The 16872-nt window shown below is 41.5% G+C and overlaps 1 protein-coding gene across 1 annotated transcript in view; it reads right to left on the reverse strand.

Moving 5' to 3' along the window:
• Nucleotides 1–16872, reverse strand: part of LOC119159735 (ceramide synthase 6) — a 36614-nt gene that overhangs the window by 17714 nt on the left and 2028 nt on the right. Inside the window, exons 2-3 of the mRNA XM_037412579.2 lie at nt 4769–4999; nt 2553–2610 (exon numbers count right to left, since the gene is read on the reverse strand). Of these exons, the coding sequence (XP_037268476.1) occupies nt 2553–2610; nt 4769–4999 (289 nt within the window). The remainder of the gene's footprint in view (nt 1–2552; nt 2611–4768; nt 5000–16872) is intronic.

Genomic DNA, 16872 nt, shown 5'->3' on the forward strand with positions numbered 1-16872 from the left:
CAGTAATCTCTAAAAGGACTTCAAATGCACTGTGAGCAACATAGAGGCTTGCAAAGTGCTTTACATCCAGACATTGGGAAGCAACCTCGTACAATGTGCAGTTTCAAAAAGCTACCATGAATGCCTTAGGCCATCCTGAGCAATTTACTCATAATGTGTTTGAAAAGTTTTGATGCTGTAGCACAGTAATGCAGTACAGTTCCATTTTTCAGTGTTTTTAAACTTTTTGGTTGCAAGGAACCTTGGTTAGAAAAGATTTATCTCAGACCCCTTGAGTGTCCCTTGTAGCCAGGTTTTACTGTAATCAGGGTTGTAGGTCTTACTGAAAGAATTGAACCAAATTTATTTATTTGAAATACTGCAAGCCAACATTTTGGCTCAAGCTTGGATTGAAATACATTACTCTTTACACTAATACAATAGGAATGTGTAATCACTCCTAGTTACCTAGAATAAAAGTTGACCCATTAACATTACCATAAAAAATTAATAAAAATAAACAAAAAAACTGCGACACACGTGACTGCTACCGTTACTAAATAGACATTTTAACCAGTGCTCCTTTACTGCAAGAACACAGAATAACACACGCACATAATATATGTATGTTATAAAAAACAGTGCGAACTACCACAGGACCTATATAAAAAGGGGAATCACATAGACAGAGAACGTGTCCTGTGGTTTTGACGCTGTTCCTTGAAACATTTTTAACCAACAAGCCCAGCTTTCTGAACTCTTGGCTCTACATAAAACCTTCAACCCAAACAATTTTCCCTGAAATACCGATAACAAGATTACTTCACGCAAGTGTGCTGGAATTTAGAATACAATAAAAGCTCGTCAAATCGAACTATCAATTTGATAGTTCTGTGTATTCTTATCGAAGCATACTCCCGATAATTAGAACGCACCCACATTCACAGTGGTTATTTTGAATTTGAGGCTTTTGGTTTTCTACGCTTCTCGCAGAAGACTGCCCAGAGTGTTCACAAAGTGCTGCAACGCCAAACCAAAACAAATTTGCTAGAGATGCAAAAGAATGAAATGGCAGCATTTCTCAGCAGATGAGAATTCGGACGCTGCACTGAAGCTCTTGGGCAAGCTGCAAATGATGCTCAAAAAGTCATCACAGAGGCACTGCAACCAAATGCAAATCACTGATTACTTTCAATTTTGATTGCATTAGCTCTGCCATGTAAACAAATTTGTCTAGGAGCAGCAATCTAGTAGCATACGTTTTGGGACTAGTTGTCAAATTCTTTCAGTAACGAAGAATTACAAAAAAAAAACAGCACATGAAAGAAAAAACGACACCTGTGCAAAAAAAGCTTGTGCAGATGTCATCATCTCAGTCTTCCATGTTCTGCATTTCTTGCGCAATGCTTCATTACTGAAAGAATGGAGCAGAAATAGCGTTATGTATTACATCCTTAAACCCTCACTGCTCTCATGAATGCACCAGTGGTTGTTTCTGGCACATCACTGACTGATCAAGAAATTCTGTATGCTGTTGGAGCTTCATAAAAATTGTTTACGAAATCACCTGCGCGAGCGCATAGCATCACTTAGTTCGCGATAAGAAGACCACAGGTAGCTTCGTTGGTTCTGCCCAAGCAATGTGGCTGAGTTTCTGTTCGTTTTATCACTCACCAGTTAATTCGATCAATTTCATAGTACCATTGACATTCGTATGAACAACCTTTAACTGCATTATAATGGTTTAGTTTAACTGTAGAGTGCACGTCACGGTATGTAATTATGTGGCACAAGTTTGGAATGTGACACTTAACAGAAAAAAAATTCACCATAATGTTGTCCAAAAAGAGAACATCACTGATCTGAATAAATTTCCAGTGATTCCGATGGTATGCTCCTATTAACAAAAAAAAAAAAAAAAACGCTATTGTTTGTAACGCGTTATTGCCAGCATCGACATACCAAAAGGAGCATAAGATGAAATTTACTCTTTCTACTTGCACGGACGATGCTGCCTTTGTCACGTAACTGTGGCATTTAAAATAAACAATTGCTCTTACATTATAAACATACTACTCAGCTTCTATAGACAGCCAATTGTTTCTTTTTTCCCCTTCCTTGGGCTAATCCATCTTCAACTTCGACTGAAGCCGACAAATAACTTCCCCTATGCTCCGCTTGGCCTCCTTATGAGCTGGCTTCCTACAGTTGTGGCTAAAGAAAACGGGCTTTTGCTTGCCTTTCTTGTTCATAAAACAACAGTAATATAAACCAACTTCAAAAGCAATAATGCACCTTGGGAGCCTGCAGTTTTGAGGAAGATAAGCAGTGGCATTGTAAATGCCTAGCAATGGGAGGTAGCGAAGTGCCGTCACATAGCTGCCATTTAAGGTGCTTAGTTTTCTAGCTTGGCAGCGGAGGATCTGGAAATACAGATCCTCTGACCCCCCCCCCTTCCTTAAGCACTTTAGATACCTTGCTATGAATAAAATACATGAATAAATAATGAAACCAAAGACAAATATACCAAGATGCACTAACATGCTTGAGATTTCAACATATTTACGACTTACATCTGATAGTGTGTACAATCCATAGCAAAATATGCTGAAGTAAAATGTGAACCTCCACCTGAAATAAAGACAATCAGTACACAAATGTCAGTCAATTTACATAGCCACACACAGTTTTAGCAAATTCAACTTATTTTGTAGTAGATTAACCATGACGCAATATAAAGAACAATTGTTTGTATACAGTAGTGAACTGCAGCACCAATAAATCAAGCACGATCCTCAAGTGAGCAAGACTGCTGGCTCGGCTCCACTAAGTTACAAATATGTGTAGAGACTCATTTTAGGATACTACACAATTAATACTGTATATAAAGTTTATATTAATGAGTTATATCACTGCACTTGACTGAGACAGAACTGTTATAGTAAATGGGGTATTTCTGCACAAAACTGAAGTTTTCTTAAGAATAAAAAAACGACCTGTGACATCTTGCTTCAGTACACAAATGCCTTCTTTTGACCTGCAGATGGAGGTAATGTAACGGCTAATGTATATTTTGTTCCCATCTCACAATGCCTTTTTTTTGTTTCTATGTAATTTTAGGAAATGGTTCTTACTGTGTTCCACATAATTATAAAGCACCATGTGCAATAGAAAAAAGGCGAACGGGCATTGTGAGATGGCAACAAAATACACGTTGGCACTTGCACTACGTAATCACATGAGTGCCATGGTATCGCTTGGCCCAAAAGTAGCATGCGTGGAACGGCCATACTCCATAACGAAGAATGGTGTGTACTGTTGCTCCCTACTCTTCAATACACGTACCAACACAACGAAGGGTGAAAATATGTGCTTCTAGAAGGATTCGACAGATTGCACAACCAGTAGAATGACGCTGAATCATGCCAGCCTGGCACTTCAGCGCGAATTTCGGAATGCACCGTGGAGAGCTGCACACTGCTCAGTGTTGCTTACTGCTCTCCATTGTTCCTACTAATAAGGCAACAGAGTTATGCCAGGTGCCCATTTGCTGTCCCTGACATACCTGTGAATCCCCCCCACCCCCTCCTCCATACAGTGTCGCTGACATGCGGTACATTCTCCACTGTGCATTAAAAAATCTGCAATGAACTGCAAAGTTGGCATGATCTAGTGTCATTCTACTTGTTGTGCCATCTGTCAAATTTTTCTATATGCACATATTTTCACCCTTCGCTGTGTAGTACGTGCACTGAAGAGTAAGGAGTGACAACACCCACCATTCTTTGCGATGGCGTACGCTTCCTTCGCGAGCACTGCTCCCTTGGGCTGAGCAAGCTCGTGCGATTAGAAGGGTCGTTCTTCCATCCGACACGTCGTCAGTCTGTTTTTTTACTTCTCTTTACGAGTCTGTTATGGCAGGTTAAGTTCAGGGACGCGCACCATTGTCTTTTCAATAGATAGAAACATGACTTCAACACAGCCTCGCTTGCTGCTACTATCAGCAGTAAACAATGTTGGTGTATCCTCTTCCTATCTCTGTCATCTTGCCTATACAGTGTGCCATTTCTCTGCATTTCAAGCTTTCCTGATATTTCAGAAACCAAGCCGACAATCGGGGGTGCATCAAGACCAGGAACACTCAACAGTGAAACGGTCAAAAGGCCCCTAAGCCAAACAGAGGTTAAAATGCAGTTGCAGTGTTGCATCTGTGGCCGAGTCTCGTATCGCTATAGTGCAGCTCAGTTTAAACCTGAAGGAAAAAAAGACGACAGCAAGGCAAAAAAATCACAGGCAACAAGTCACTTCCTTCCTTGCTGTTGTTTTTCTTTTTCAGGCTCTAACTGAGCTGTGCTATAGCAATACTAGTGCATGCTGTGCAAGGAGGATAAGCAGGAAATGTGCATATCTGAAGGCACACTAAGAGGTTATTTCTGCTGCTGACATGAACAGATTCTTTAACTGGTGACGCCGCAACCAACACTGGGGATACCATAAGGCCTGGAGAGGAGACAGAGATCATTTTTTACTTTGAGGAGCACACGTAGCTCACAACGCTGCAGTGTTTGGCACTGTTTATCGCAAGAGCATTCTCAATTTGGTGCACGTGTTTATTTGAAATGCTGAAAAAAAGAGAAAAACATCGAGGGTGGTTTTGGGGCCCCTTAGGCCAATTTATGAGGGCCTCGTCACGCTGTTGTATGTGGCTTATACAGAATCCAACCAATTTTCTATTTGCTTCACTAGGAGCTATCCTTCCAGATAAGTGGCAAGTATGTAGCTAACGTACGTGCTCTCAGTGAACTTGTCCAGGGTGCAGGGCTTCTCCTGAAGAACGCGCTGCCGAATCCAGCGCTGGACGCGGCGCTCTGTCCACTCTAGTTGGCGGGCCAGCCCTTGCACCTGCTGGGTGCCCATCTTGCCATTGCTGAGGTATGCCTTCTCCAGCACATGGTTGTCGGGGGCCTTGCGCACCCGCTGTCGCAGGCCCAGCCGCACACCCAGTGGGCAAAACACCAGCCTGCGGGGAGACAAGCAAACATTGCCACAACAGGTAACCAATGAAATGGACACGCAAAAATGAAAAATTTCATCATGTCAGCCAAGCAGTGGCTGTGTCAATGCAGTTCTACTGACATGCTCTCTTAAGCCTAGTGGTTTCAGCCTGCAGGCTAGCACTCCCAGGATCACGCTCAGAAATTCCCAAAAGCCGCCAGGCCTACGTGGAATGCACAGCACAGTCACAGCAAATGCTAGAAAAGTGTCCTTTCAGAGCCCTTGTAAAACACGCTTTGTGCAATTGCTATAGACTTGCAGAGTACCCCCTACACCATAAATTACCCTAATTTTTGTGTGGTAGAGGAGCATGGACTGCTACATACTTGCAAGAAATTCTGTGCAAATTTTTTATGCTGTGGCTGATGAAGATGAAGAATTACAGTTGAACTCCTTTATAAGAGGCATGCTCCGAACAGCAGTTCTTGTCTTTTATATGAGATGCCTCTTATAAGCAGGGTACCTCGTATGCATTTGCTTAACCAGTGTTTTACTGTAGGCACACTGGTGTCTTGCATATCAGTGTCTCTTATAGAGGGGCTCGAAGCTTTTGCAAAGGGTTGGAGCATTCGATGACCCACTCGATACGCAATTCGCATTGTGTGGCGCCTGGTTATTGCTTTGCCGTTCCAAAATGCTTGATTACTCATTAATGATATTCCTTTCCCGACATCAAGCCTGCCTAGAGTCAGTTTGCAACATAGCACAGGCGTGGCTCTGTGGTATAATACTGGGCTTGCCCACAGGAGACCCTGGTTCGAATCCCATTGTGTCCTCGGTGTTTTTCATTACTTAGTGAGTTTATTTTTTTTCTTATTTGGCTTGATAGTATTTACGGACACCGGCAGTGGACAACTATGGCGCATGCCAACCTTGTTATGATCTCATAACAGCTTTAGCTGTAATAAAGCAGAGAGACAGGAGGACAACCGCCACCATAGCTCAATAGATAGAGCACCGGACACGTTACTGGAAAGTTGTAGGTTTGGTCTCTACCAGCATTGGCACATTTTCTGTATGTCCACTTTACTTTCTTTATTTATTTATGTAATAATTACAACACTACAGTTACAAGACTACAAATTATATTCTCTATACCTTTCTTTGATTCATTATCTATTGGTTTCATAAGTGGTGTTTGAAAATAAAAACGAGGCTTTGATCCATTCTGCCTTTTGTTCCTACTTAGCCATGCTTATGCAATACCCCTTGGTTACATTAGGTTGCACATACGCATGCAAAAAAAAAAAAACTGCTCGAGGCTCTCAAGAGAGTCAGCGTGGGAAAAGAGAAGGGGGGGGGGGGGGGGTCCCACCATGAGGCCATTTACACAATTGATTCACATGCTGAGCATACTACATTCGGTAATACGAAATTTTCTACTATATGTCTGCACATAGTTATTTTTGTCAAAAGTTTCTTACATGCCTTTCACAGTGTACCCGACGCTACCTTTTTTTCCCTATTACATGTACGTGCTGTATACTTACTACACTGCATGCAAGTGACCCACATGCACACACTGTTCATTCTCGAGATCACAAGTATGTGGTCACAAGTATGTGAACCAATATTATGAAGATTGGCACCCACCACAATGAAACAGCTGCTGCAACAAATGTGCTAGCACAGTACACTAAGAATAAAAAGCCTCAAACAATAAATGCTATCATATCCCTGACATATGTCTAAGGCTTACGTCACCCAGCCATTCTCACAAAAGGGAAGAACCAGCATGAGGAAAAGTAGGCTAATTTGGAAATTGCTTCACAGCAAGACTGCACGATGAAGAAAAAAAAGTTTTTTTAATCATTCAGGACTAGTCAATTTGACAGGAGAAAAGATAATTGCTCCCACAATAACAATAGTACAACTACACAATTGCAACAGCATCGCATTAAGTGATCTCACTACAACAGCGAATTCATTTCCAAGATTTGTTTGTTTGCTGCTTTAATATTTACAACTTTACAGGTGCTGTAAATCTGTAAGCATGCTAGTACAGAATACTCCCTTTCTTCGTCCATAGGTTTTTTTAAGTTACGCTACAAGATCTCAGCATGACCTCTCTCCTGCACGACTCTCTTAAAGACAAGGAGTAATACTCATGGCTTGTTTGAATGAACTACGTCTTGCGGTGCAACTACTACACTGTGATTCTATATAGCTTCTCGATGAGCTGCAAAGCTTTAATAGTTATGGTAACGTGCACTGAACGTATTCTACAAGATCAAAGACAGTGTTGCCACCTTTTAATTATACCAACTGAACATTGCTGTAGAAAAGAATTATTAAGCAATGTCAAAATACTTGAACGGTTCAGTACAACTTGTGACAAGCACAACTTGTATAATCATTTGCGAGGGCGATCAAGGAACGATTTCAAGGTTTAGGGTTTCAAAGTTTGAGATAGTCATGCAAGTGAGTGATCATGAAGGTCATTTATCACCCTAACCAAGACTGTACAACTGGCAGAACCGTTGTTTCCTTAATCTTTGGCTCCACCCCTTTCCCTAAATTCAATTCATTAACAGGCTACATTTGCACTTAGGTTTAACAAGCTTTCCTAGTAAAGGTGCAGTAGCATTTTTAAGATGTGAAGCATCTCTTGCTCAGGCTCATGCCCCCCAGCGTCCACACTCAACTGCCCACGTGAAACTTCTTTCCTCTTCAACCCTCCCTCCCCGCCTCCTTTTCGCCTCACAACACCGACGCAACGAGCATCTGCTAACCTACACTCGCTCTCCGCTAGGCATTCCTCCCCATAATGTTTACACTGCCACTGCACATGCGCGTCCCCTTCCCCCTGCTCTTCTCTCCTATGCTCCCCCCCTCTCATCTCACAACTATGCAGGCAGCGTCTGCTAGTGAATTTCTCGATTAAAAAAAAAAAGAATAAGAAGACCACTCGCGCTGCAAAACCCTTCACTGGCCACTCCGTATATGTAGGCGCTATATCTTTACCTCCAAGATAGTGCCGTTGGGAGATTTCTCCTATGCGTCGTTGAAAAAAAATTCGCAGAGCGAGCGTTAACTAAAAGCAGACTGGGAGTCTCTGTGTCTAATCGGAGTCTCCCGTCTCTCATTGCCCACTAGCAGCGACTGAAATGTTCCAGAAGGAAACACCAATCCATCACTGCATGCTTTGTGTCTCTTCAGGTTTCTCTCCTGCGTAATGACACTATGAGTGCCAGTGTCAACGCCGCAGCCAGTGTAAGCGTTAGCACCTGCTGCTTTGCCTCTGTACATGGTTCCCTTTAGCGGAAGATGGTGTAATTTTTGTATGGTTCATTTGCAATGAAGCCCGAAGAAGGAAATTGCGATAAAGGTACTACTGAAGTGTCAAGTATGGAAAACACTTTACCTATCTCATGCTATACTTTGCTCCATCATATGAATAGACTTCAGAAATGAGGGTGCATAAATGGCCAGGTTGCTTATTGTGAATGTTTTATTAAACACCATCCAGTTGTTGACGAATCCTGTTGACAACACGAATATTTCAAGGCCAGTGAGACGACATGTTTAACAGATATATACAAATAACAGCAAAGTACATAATTTCCATGCATGATGGTCAGTACTCAAAAACAACAAAAACCTTCTCCATTAAATCTAGCAAAATGTGATCTTAAAGCGACAAACAACTGCTCAGAACACGAATTGTCATAATGAGAAGCTTGCATATGCTATCGTCTAATGCCCCTGTCACATGGCAAATCTAATTGAATTTCATTTGTTTTCAAAGTTATTTGTTTGCTATCACACGGCCAAACTACGGTATTGCCATTCGATGAAAACATTTTGTGGAATAAGTTTCCTGAACTCATTCGCATTCGATTTTGGACCAAATGAGTAGTACCGACGCCAGGGTCCTTAATTGATTAACTTATTACCAGTTTGATGATGTAATAAAGCACAAGAAAGTTACAAAAAATTACTAGACAAATAAAAATGCAGAGGATAATTACTCACATAAATTACTATCAGTGCTGTAAATACGAACAAGCTACAACATTAACAGAGGAAGAAATTGCACCCCAAAAATGAGTGAATTTCATAAACATGACATTTTTCAAAAATTAAAAATATTTAGGTTGCCCAGAATTCGAAAATATCAAGTGAGCTACTTCTTCATTACTTCTAATTGAGCTAGGCAAGAAGATATTTGTGATATATAGTTTGCAACGCTGTTAGCATGATCACGAATTCACGAAAACGCACTTTTCGTAAAATGGCCTTCGTCCCCCGGCGATGCTTAAATTTTTCTTCATTCAAAAAATTTTTTATTTGAAAACAAAATGTGACCTTGAGCCATTCAGTCATACGGGCCTAATATAAAAAAATACGAGGAAAATCGGAGATGTCAAGCATACCACTTTTTCTCATTCGTGGAATCGACCTCCTGTGAAAGCAGAACCTTGAGTGTAATGCGAGGAGGGCTATCGGCATCACTATCGCTCCACAATGTTACTAGAGGGTGCCTTTGTCCACTATATAAAAGCTTTTCAGATAAAAAAATGCTAATGCTACTTATAAAATAACCAGATACTTTCGGGAACAATCACTGCAGCTAAAAACAGCAACGAGTGACCTTTCTGCCACATCGTAGAAAACTGGCTCCCAAAAAAATTGGTTGTCGGCCCCTTCAACATTTTGACATTGTCACACAATCATTCTTTCCATTAAGATTAAATTAAAAGAAATGTCACACCAGGACATTCAAGTGTCCAATCAAAAGCTAGCAACACGACACGTGTCTGTGAGGGGGTAGTCAACTATCTTGAATATTTGAGAAGTGCTTGACGTCATGAAAATGAGCAAGCGCTATTCGATGGCGACTTTGTCCTGTTGCCGGGACCACAATGCTTGTTAGCGAACTCATTTTCCTATGTTGTAACAGGGTACTGTACAGATGTATGTTATAAAAAATCAGCGCAAACAAGACTGAGCACAAGGACACCGTACGAGCTCTGCCTAGCGACTGAAGTTTAATCAAGCAAAATTGAGCGCATTGAAAGCCAACACGTGCGTGCACAGAAAATTAGGTGATGTCAAAGAAATGATTGAGCTTCCGTGCCGTCTTGATCTGTTTCGTTTGCTCCGTCTTGTTCACTCCAATTTTTTACAACAAGAATCATTTCCAACTCGCCCACATTCTACCTCCTCCGGTGCCATGGCAATGCTTCACGCTATCCAAACAGATGAAACCCCGTGTAAACAGCTGTCACAACTGCCAAAATCATATGTAGTGATGGAGAGGTACAGCAAATTGTAGTGAAGAAAAAAAATAGCCGCAACCTAATCTTCAAGTGCTCAGGCAAGAGAAAGAGAGAAATGACCTGCCAAAACCGCCAGAAAAAGATGAAGCGAAAATTGCATCTACTGGAGCTGCCTCCTGTTTACATCTATCACAGCACATACTGCCCAGTCCTGTTGCGACTGTAAAAGTATACAACCTAGAAAACTCTATATAAATTAGAACAAGCACTAGACATGTATTGCTACACACACTGCCACTGAACAGTTTTTTTTTTTGTTTTTGAGGTAATGGAGAACTCAAACACCAATGAAATGGAAACCTTTCCAGCCAACCACAACGACAAAGCACTTCCCAACAAAATTTCGGAAAGCAGACTTGGGAATACGAAATGGCTGAATGTCACTTGAGCTTTTTGGAAGATGTGAGAGCATTACAAACACTGCACACATGTCAGGTCATGGCAGGCATGACATGCAGCTGCACACAAACACGTTCCCTTAAAATGGAGCAGCTCTCCCTAAGCCACCAAACTAGCTTTCATTTTTTTTTTTTTGAGCTGGAAACCTATCTATTTGTAGAAAAGAAAAACTGAAAGAGGGAGGGAGAGAATGGCCTAATAGTTGGTCAGCACAATGAATGACAGCTAACGCGAACCCTTTGATGAACAGCATTCCATGGCAACACATCTTAATCCACGAGTCTAAAACCAGTTTCGCTTGTGCAACAAACACATTGCCAGAGATGCAGAACTGAAGTGGTGGCTGACTATTACTGGTGGCACCACGAGTAAATGTGAATGCCAGTAAGTCTCAAGCACAGGTTATTTGAAGCCCACACTTACTTGCATGGCTCCTAATGGCTTGAAGAATACCATATAACTATCTCATAAACTTTCACTTCAGCTAGTATCAATTGTTGCTCCCCTGAAGCAACAGCTGTCATAATATGACCAACATAAGGTTTTAGTTTCGCCACCATTGCATCAGATGAACATTTGGGATACAATATCCTTTATGACTGAGCTAGTGGCTCATTCTGTACTGTAGTTATGGAAATTCTGGAACTTTTGGGCCAGTAACATGGTTTTAAAGAATCCAGATGTATTCTTTCGCATATTTGCAAGGTATACGACACTCTGCGCGACCTCAATATCTATGCATTGGGACAGTGGATATGCCTGCTTTCAGAACCTTATATACGGCAAATTTTAAAAAAATTTTCAATAGCCTCTAAAGTAGGAAATGCTACTCAGTGAATGAACTGCACATAGCAGTCATATTGATAAGAAAAGATGCATATTGTTCCCTGCTCAGAAAGCAATCAATGCAAGCCTGATGACCTTACCATTTATGTAAGTATGGCTGGGCTAATGCACTGTCAGTCAGAAAAGTTTGTGGTATCAGCAGCACGTGGCGAAGCGTTGGCAAACTGCACCGCTGTGTCACCTACCATGACATGGGGTGGTAGGTGACACAGCAATGGAGTTTCCTGCCACTCCGCCACATGCTACAGATACTTTTAATTTTGCGGCCGACAGCAATTCCAATACAATCCACCCAGAATGAAACCACACGTGGAAACCTCAGCTTTCTGTGCACTGGTCAAAGTCCAACGAACTAATCCCAGTTTTCACATAAACAAAACATAGCAAGGACTGTTGATTAATTGACTACTTAAAATGGCTGGCTTGCATGTAGTATCACTTATCATGAAAGAGCTACCGTTAGCTGTGCACACACCCACACAAGCACAACACAATATGTATCAGCACAATAAACTCTAGCACAGAAATGCAAAGTACTTCCTGCATCGTGAGCTAGTGTGCACATTCTTGTACATTTGAAAATGCTTTGTGATGTTCATGCATCAAGCTTCTTTTTTTATACATATATATCTCTGCAAGCATAATTTCACTTTTGCTATGCAGAGATGGCACCATTATAGTAAAATAAATTACAGGTTTATTTTTGCTGTGCCACTTGAATTAATGGAGCACACTGTATGGTGAAATTGGAGCCATACCAAGGTTCTTGTTCAATTGCATTGCTAGTTAGCTAGCCATTCACAGTGTGCAAGTCAATTTGGCCACGCAAATCATGTCTCGTAAATATAGCTAACAGCAATGTAATTGTGGAAGGCTTGAAGCAATGCCACTTACAAGGAATAAACTTAAAAAAAAAAGTCTGCCACTTCGTTAATTTTGCTACAAATGATTTAGTGATTGCACATGAGTTTAATAAGGAATGACCTTCACATGTGAAAATTATGCAAACTACTTATGGCGACAATAAAAGAACAACTTGACATCCAAAACGTTCCTCAGACTCTGTGCTGTTCACATGAAAGAAAGCGAGGGGGGAAAACAGAGGAAAATGGTAGGAGTGGATGAAATAGACTGCCTTAACAAAAGACACGAGATCACCTTTCAATTCACACCCACATAATGCGGAAATGTTAACTTGAATACCATACAAAAACAGAAAATGGTGCAGACACAGAACTATATGCATGAAGCTTGCATGTTTAGACCATGATCAATTGCAAAGGCGTATCGCCAAGGGCAAAAAAAAAAAAAAAGAATGCCATGGTGCACAAGTGAATGAAAACACATTGCTCTCCCAAGAGAATACCATACCTTATCAAAAATCTCAAACAACAACTAATGTATGCAGTACTCTGAATTCAAAAAGGATAGAAAGGTTGCGTGCAGAACAAGACACAAAGGAAAAATAAATTTAGTTTCTATACATAGATAGGAAAGACTTTCAAGCAGGAAGAAGTCGTGGATGGTAGGCAAATCTAGCTTTGCAAGACATGCAGGCAATTACCCCACTCGGTTTTTTCCTTTTAGGATATGGTGAAAGCATTATCATCCTTTTAAAAAACAGCATTCGCAGGCAAACAAGGGGTGTCCAGCGCAACTGAACAGTTCCTTATAAGTCTTTATAAAAATGGTACATACATCCCTGACCACCCTTTTCCTGTTGCAACTTCAAGCCACTAAAGAGCATGCAACCATCAAAACTTCATCAGCCCTCCAACTTTTAATTAAAACATTCATGGTCCAGTACTGAGCAACATCTGTATAAAACATTTTTATTACTTAGTATTACAGGCCAGGAATAGGTTAGCTCATTTTATTCAAGCGAACATTTACCGGATGGGGCAAGTACTTCAGAGCATATACAGCTGTAATGCCATATAGCTGCTTCTAAAAATTCAGGCATTTTTCCAGTACATTTTAGCTCATTACAATAGCACTTACACATAGTTCATCTAGTATGTCGCATTGACGGCAGCCTCCATCCACAATAAACATGAAGCGAAACGCCGTGCCGTGCTTATTGCACTTGCCACCAACCACGACAACGCGGATGATGTAGCAGATGACTTCGCAGCTGCAATACAGATGCTTCCATTGTGACGCATTCCAACACCCTATGTAGAAATCTAGAAATGATGGCGAAGCATAGGACCAGAAGCAGCCCCCCCCCATGCCCAGAAACAGCTATACATTTTCCAATGAGGCTGCACCAGTCCTGCAGGGCTCAATCATGCAGACTAGCTGTCTCAGCGCTTTTGCAAGCACATCAGTACTATCACATAGCTCCATAAATGATGTAACTGACAGAACTATTAAATGAAATTCTAGTGACACAATGAACCTTAAAAGTAGAGTCTCATTCAAAGTCAGTCTCTCATGAATGCAATCACCTCTGCATATGTGAAACAAAGCCTAATGCTCGCTCCAAATTACAGTTACAGGTTTACATAAAATGCATGCTCACTGCCTTCACTTTGTAGCATAGATTACTATGTCATCCAGCTGCATTATAAATATTATTTCATAAAAAAAAAAGGAGTGGTAAGCCTCCTACAAAACATCAGTCTTCTCTGAAAGCAGTTGGAACAGAATGATTGAATGCCTGATATGTGGCATCACCTGTGCCAAAGAGCTTCATGTTATACCACACTACATTACCTTAGCCTGCAGTCTCAGTTTTTTTTACTTTTGTCAAGGTTGAACGCCATTGATGATGGGATAGATTCTGGGTCTCGGGAAGCTAAGTACAAGGTTCATGCTCATTTACATGGCAAAAATTGAAGGGTCTCCAAGCACTTTCAAGGCTATGTGTGTGCATTTTTCAAGGACCACACTGTCTGTTAAAAGCCCAATTAGCACATAGTCAGGGAAAGATAAGGGCTTGAAATAACAAGATTTCGTCGAAAAAGGGCAACATCACTGAAGCAGACGTCAAAAACATGGCTCCAATGACATTTTCTTTGGCAATTTTCAATCATAGTTTCTTAAGGTTGCATAGGTAATCACTTTCAGTATGGCAGAAGTTGTAAACTTTTATTAAGATAGGAAAAACTAAGGAACATTTTTCATGCAACGCTTTGCTGCTCTTGCTGAATTTTCATATCAATATCCACTATTTTCTACTGCTTGGTCTTGGCAGTTTTCCCAAGGCTGTTTGACGTGATAATGCAGATAAGTTCACTAGTTGCCTCCATCTTTTCTGCATGCAAGTGTCTTGTAGCTGTTTATTTCTCAACAGCGATTTCTACCTCCTTTTTTTTTTTGTAAGCACTCCGACCTCCTCAATGCCACATTTATTTTACTGTTTTTCATCCTCTCTCCTTTTCAGAGTTTCAAAAAAAAAAAAAAAACGCCAGGCCTGCACGGAATGCGCAGCACAGTCACAGCAAAAGCTGGAAGTGCAAAAACCTTTCAGTGCATTTTCTAAACACTCCTTGAGAAACTGCTGCAAGCACACTTGCTAGGTATCCACCCCCTACGCCATAAATAACCATAATTTCTGTTTAGTAGGCTGGCATTCATTACGATAACCTTCTACCTTCTTCCGAAAAGCGTGGCATCCGCTACATACTTGCAAGAAATTTTGTGCAAATTTTTTATGGAATGGCCGACAACGACTAATAATTAATCCAGAAGAGGGTATGTGCCACAGTTAATAGGTGATCAAGAACAAGCTTTTGTAATGCATTTGAGCATTGGACGACCCACTCGTTACATAGTTTGTATTGTGTGGCGCCTGGGCGTTCCTTTGCTAATCTAAGATGCTTTATTACTCATATTAACACGATTCCTTTCCTGGCATTAAGCCTGCGCAAGGCGAATTTGCAAACGAGTTTCAAGCACCCGCGTGGCTCAGTGGTAGAATACTGGGCTGGCACGCAGCAGATCCGGGTTCGAACCACAATGTGTCCTTGGGTTTTTTTTTTTTATCGACTTTCTTTTTTTTTTTTTTGTGCAATAGTGGTTACGGACACAGGTGGCGGTGGACAACTACGACGCCGCACATGATCCAGTGTTCTGATCTCATAACAGCTTTCGCTGTAATATGCACAGTGTTGTCAGCTGCAGTGTAGCTGCTCAGCTGCAGACCCGATGGTCCCGGGTTCGATCTTGGCAGCGGCATTTCAATGGAGGCAAAATGGTAGAGGCCTGTGTTGAGTGTGATGCCTGTGCATGTAGAGAATATCAGATTGACGAAATTTCCGGAGCCTCCCACTACAGCATCTCTCATAATCATATCTTAGTTTTGGGACATAAAACTCCAGATATAATATGTAAAATGTAGGTTGTTGGTTCCTCACAGATGCTACTGATGTTCTCAATTTTTTTGTGATGGGCACATTACATATGCCCCCTGCTAAATTTATGGCGTGACCAATAATTCGCATTGAAATGTGAGACAATGTTTACTAAAAAAAAAAGGAAATTTGTGGATTTGCCGTAATTCCAGCACTTTCAAGGCCTTGAAGATGAGCTTCTCAAATTCAAAGGTTTCCAAGGGTTTCAAAGGCCCGCATGAACCTTGCAAGTACGAGGTGGTCTTGATAGATGGCAGAGTGCACAAGCATACCCTACATGGAACGTGCCTCGAAGACACACACTGCAATGACGAACATTCAAAAGAAGCACCTCATTACAATCTGTGAACAATTTCAGAGCTGAACTGGGACCATGACTGAAGCCAGTGACCATTTTACTGAATAAAAATCAGCAGAATGAGTTGGCCACTTTGGCGATACATCTAGTCTGGCAAGTCTGATGTAACCTCGGGCACGTTGTTCAGAGTGTCCCGGACCCTTGCCTCCCTAAGATTCTGGCACTCTGCCAGAGGCTCAGATAACTGGGGGAACTGTGAGAGCACCCTTGCCCACAGAAGCAAGGTTCACACTAGAGGCACATGTGATGAAGGCAGCTGTGGCTTTAGGGGGGGGGGGGGGGGGGGTCTCCATCAGCTACCAGTGATGCGAGCACGGAGCAGCTTATTCTCTTACTCGCTTGCCCATTCGTTGTGGGCAAGCGAGTAAATAAAAAAAATAAAAAAAAACATACGTGTGTGTTTCTATATTCATTGTGCCTAGCGTGGCACAGCCAGATCGCAATACAACGAGAAGCCATCACTGATGCTACCCGTATGTCCATCGTTTGTAGTTCATTTGGTAGGTTTTTATACTTCTTGTAAAATGCCACACGCGAGCTGTCTTGTTTTCTTCACCCACTCCAGGCATAAAAGCGGCACAGATTTGTGGTGATT

Source organism: Rhipicephalus microplus, chromosome 1 (genome assembly GCF_043290135.1).
Source record: "Rhipicephalus microplus isolate Deutch F79 chromosome 1, USDA_Rmic, whole genome shotgun sequence".
NCBI classification, from domain to species: domain Eukaryota; kingdom Metazoa; phylum Arthropoda; class Arachnida; order Ixodida; family Ixodidae; genus Rhipicephalus; species Rhipicephalus microplus.